Below are 3,165 nucleotides of genomic sequence, written 5' to 3' on the forward strand. Positions count from 1 at the left end.
ATTAAAAGTTCATTATTTTTCATCTTATTACCATCTTATAAATGAGAATCTTATCCTTTTTTTATGAAGAGGACGTTGTGGTGAAGTAAGCTTAGTTAGAAAGTCTAATCTACTAAAGCTAGGTGAACTAATAATTAATCATATGAGTCATATTCAATAGACTATAGAGACCTCAACTCAACTTTTCTTTTCTACTTGCTTCGGTAACTGCCCCGATAAAGATATATACTTCTTCATAAATTCCGGTTCGTGTACAATAATGAATAGTTCCCTCCTTTGCTCGTGGCCACAATGATGCAATGCATCTAATTAAAATCTTATATATAAAATGATTTTTCTGGTTGTAATTTTTCAAATTCGTGATGGAAAATTCTCCCTTTTCCTTTTATTTGTTTTGAACTAGTTTCTTCTGAATATATAGGCTTATTCAATTGATGCAAAGATTGAAATCTTTCAACATGAATTGTTAATAAATAATTATTAAGTTGAATTAGTCAATTTCAACTTCTATCCATCTCATGATTAATTTTAAGCCTATCCATTGCAAAGGAAAAGTGTATATATAAGGTGAATATTTTAATAAAAATTTTATAATTATTTTTATATGACAATATTTTATTTTATTTATTGGATGATAAATTATAATATTTAATCTTTATATATTTTAAAAATATTATTTTTATTTAAAATATGATAAAGTTAGAATAATTGCCGATAATATACACACATATGTTAAAAGTGCAATATATATATGATGGTAGGATAAGTGGATAACACTTGCTAATAGTAATATACAAGACAAGATTACAAGGCACAAGAAGGACATTGGTTTACATGTTATTTTCAAAGAAGTATTATATTATTATTATTATTATAATGTCACACATATTATTATATTATTGATATTGATATACCCTCCTATTTCTGATATATACATCATGTCATGAGTCTCACTCATAGATTATAGTGGTAATAATGTACACTATTTTATTATTGAGCTTTGACGCATCGTCTTTGCAAAGGCCTAAGAGCAAGGGAAGTGAAGACCCACAGCATAGCGTCGGTCCAAAACGATTGACGTTTACTTGTACAATATCCAATCCAAGCACACAAACAGTTAACACCCACATTTCTTTTTCCTTCGACCTTCCTCAGCCGTACGATTTACAACCACCATGATCATCACGATCACACGTGTGTGTTTCCTCTGTACAGTAACAGCCGAAAAAACACGACACCTATGTGTCCTATGTCCCAACGAATATAGTTAGTTACATAATTACATGCACCATTGCGCACTGTATCTCCATCACTTGGCTAATCTTGTACAATCGGCTTCACCGAAACCAAGTCTATGATTTGCAAGATCAAATTCTACCCATTGATTTTGTTGATGGATATTTCCTATTATGTTACTTGCCGCACCCAATCTCTCTGACCTCCCAATCCCCAAACAGTGGACCCCACCGCCCACGTCAGCAAGAACCCTTTCTTTGGGTATGACAATCTCCACTCCCTTCTCGAACTCAAATGCCATGTCCCCTATCAACCGTCCAATCTCAACGGCGTTTCCATCGAAACACATGTCCGCAGCATTGCCGTACACGTACCCCTTCTTGATTCTGGGACCCACTAGCCTCACCACTTCCTCACGCACCCTATTGTAAGCCGCGTCCACTAGATAAGTTAACTCGGATCCGGAGTCAACCATGGTTTGACCCGACCCTCCAGCGTCGGGCTTGAAAACCGAAGGAGGAATGTTCAGCTTTGTGGCCCCAATTCGAATACCTTGCATTGGAACAGTGAAAGCCAAGGGGTCCAGGTTCGGCATGGTTTGACTTTGAGGAAAAGTCAACATGTCTACATAACGAAAGCGTGAAGAATCCGGGTTGTCCCCAAGGTAAAACGACCCGGTCACAGAACTGGAACGGTCCTGGCGGGTCGGGACGCAGTAACTAAATTTGGTTACTTGGGCCTGGGAAGGGAACGACAAGCGTCCGCGATTCATTCCCAAAATGCCCCAGGGGTCTTTGGAGTCCTGAGCACAACCGAGAATTAAAGGAGGGGTAGATTGGGAATTTGAGAGGGCGAGTTTTTCTCGGACGAGTTTGCCCTCGGCGTAGGTGCCGTCTGCGTAGAAGTAGGAGTAGTGACAGATGCGATTCTGGTCGCAGCTAGTGGGGAGGGTAAAATCGGGAACTGGCGGCTTGCAGGCTGGGTGGGTGCAAGGTAGAAGAGAAAAAGAAGAAGAGAGAGAAGGATCAAACGACGTGGTAGGAGGACGTGGCGATGTCGTTTTGCTATTGGTCCTCTGTTTTGGGTTACACTGAATCCAAGAAAGCTGGCTTCCAGTGTCTAAAACCATTTGTTGAATTTGCGGTGGTGTTCCTATTGGAAGGGACACCACAAGCGCCATGGAATACTTGAAAGATGATTTGACGTTGTAGGAAGAGAGGATCCTGAGTCTTTGGTTCTTGTTGTTGATGGAATTAGATACATGTTTGACGAGAGGTGTTTCTGTTAGTGTAAGAGGAAAAGAAAGAGAGTTGTTGTTGTTGAGTGTGAAGGAGGATGAGAAAGGGAACGAGAAGAACAAGAGGAAGATAAGCATGCAGAGTGGCGGTGCCATTGTTTTGAGTTTGAAAAAGAGAGATAGAGAGAGTGAGTGGCAAGGAAAGGGTGTGGTTTAGGGGTTCTATTTATATAGCGAAAATCAGAAGCATGAATTGGGAAATAGTAGTTAGGAAATAGAAAATTACTATTCTGAATTTCTGAGTGAGTGGTAAGGGAAGGGTGTGGTTTAGGGGTTCTAGTTATATAGCGAAGATTAGAATTTAGAAGCATGAATTGGGAAAGAGTCGTTAAGAAAAAGAAAATTACTATTCTGATTTCCTATGTTTGCATCAATTATGAAGTCCACCATCTTCATTTTTTTGTTTTGCCTTCTTTTTCTTTGTCATCTCTTGTATACTCTTCAACATCAAAAGTATATTTATATATATAGCACCATTGGGAAAAAGAAATAATAATTATAGATGTACCAGTACTACTCATTATGTATTTTACTTTATATGGTTTTAAAGTACTTTCGATCCATATTCTGGAAGACTGGAATCATTATTATATTGTACATGAATTATTTTTTCCGTTCTAATATTTTTATAA

At 37.9% G+C, this 3,165-nt stretch overlaps 1 protein-coding gene across 1 annotated transcript; it reads right to left on the reverse strand.

Moving 5' to 3' along the window:
- Nucleotides 1-730: 730 nt before the first annotated feature.
- Nucleotides 731-2,953, reverse strand: LOC130941073 (aspartic proteinase PCS1-like). The gene has a single exon (XM_057869453.1). It carries the CDS (start codon nt 2,627-2,629, stop codon nt 1,310-1,312), a length of 1,320 nt encoding a protein of 439 aa, XP_057725436.1. The 5' UTR covers nt 2,630-2,953; the 3' UTR covers nt 731-1,309.
- Between the last annotated feature and the right edge of the window lie 212 nt (nt 2,954-3,165).

Source organism: Arachis stenosperma, chromosome 7, assembly GCF_014773155.1.
Source record: "Arachis stenosperma cultivar V10309 chromosome 7, arast.V10309.gnm1.PFL2, whole genome shotgun sequence".
In the NCBI taxonomy this organism is placed as follows: Eukaryota; Viridiplantae; Streptophyta; class Magnoliopsida; order Fabales; family Fabaceae; genus Arachis; species Arachis stenosperma.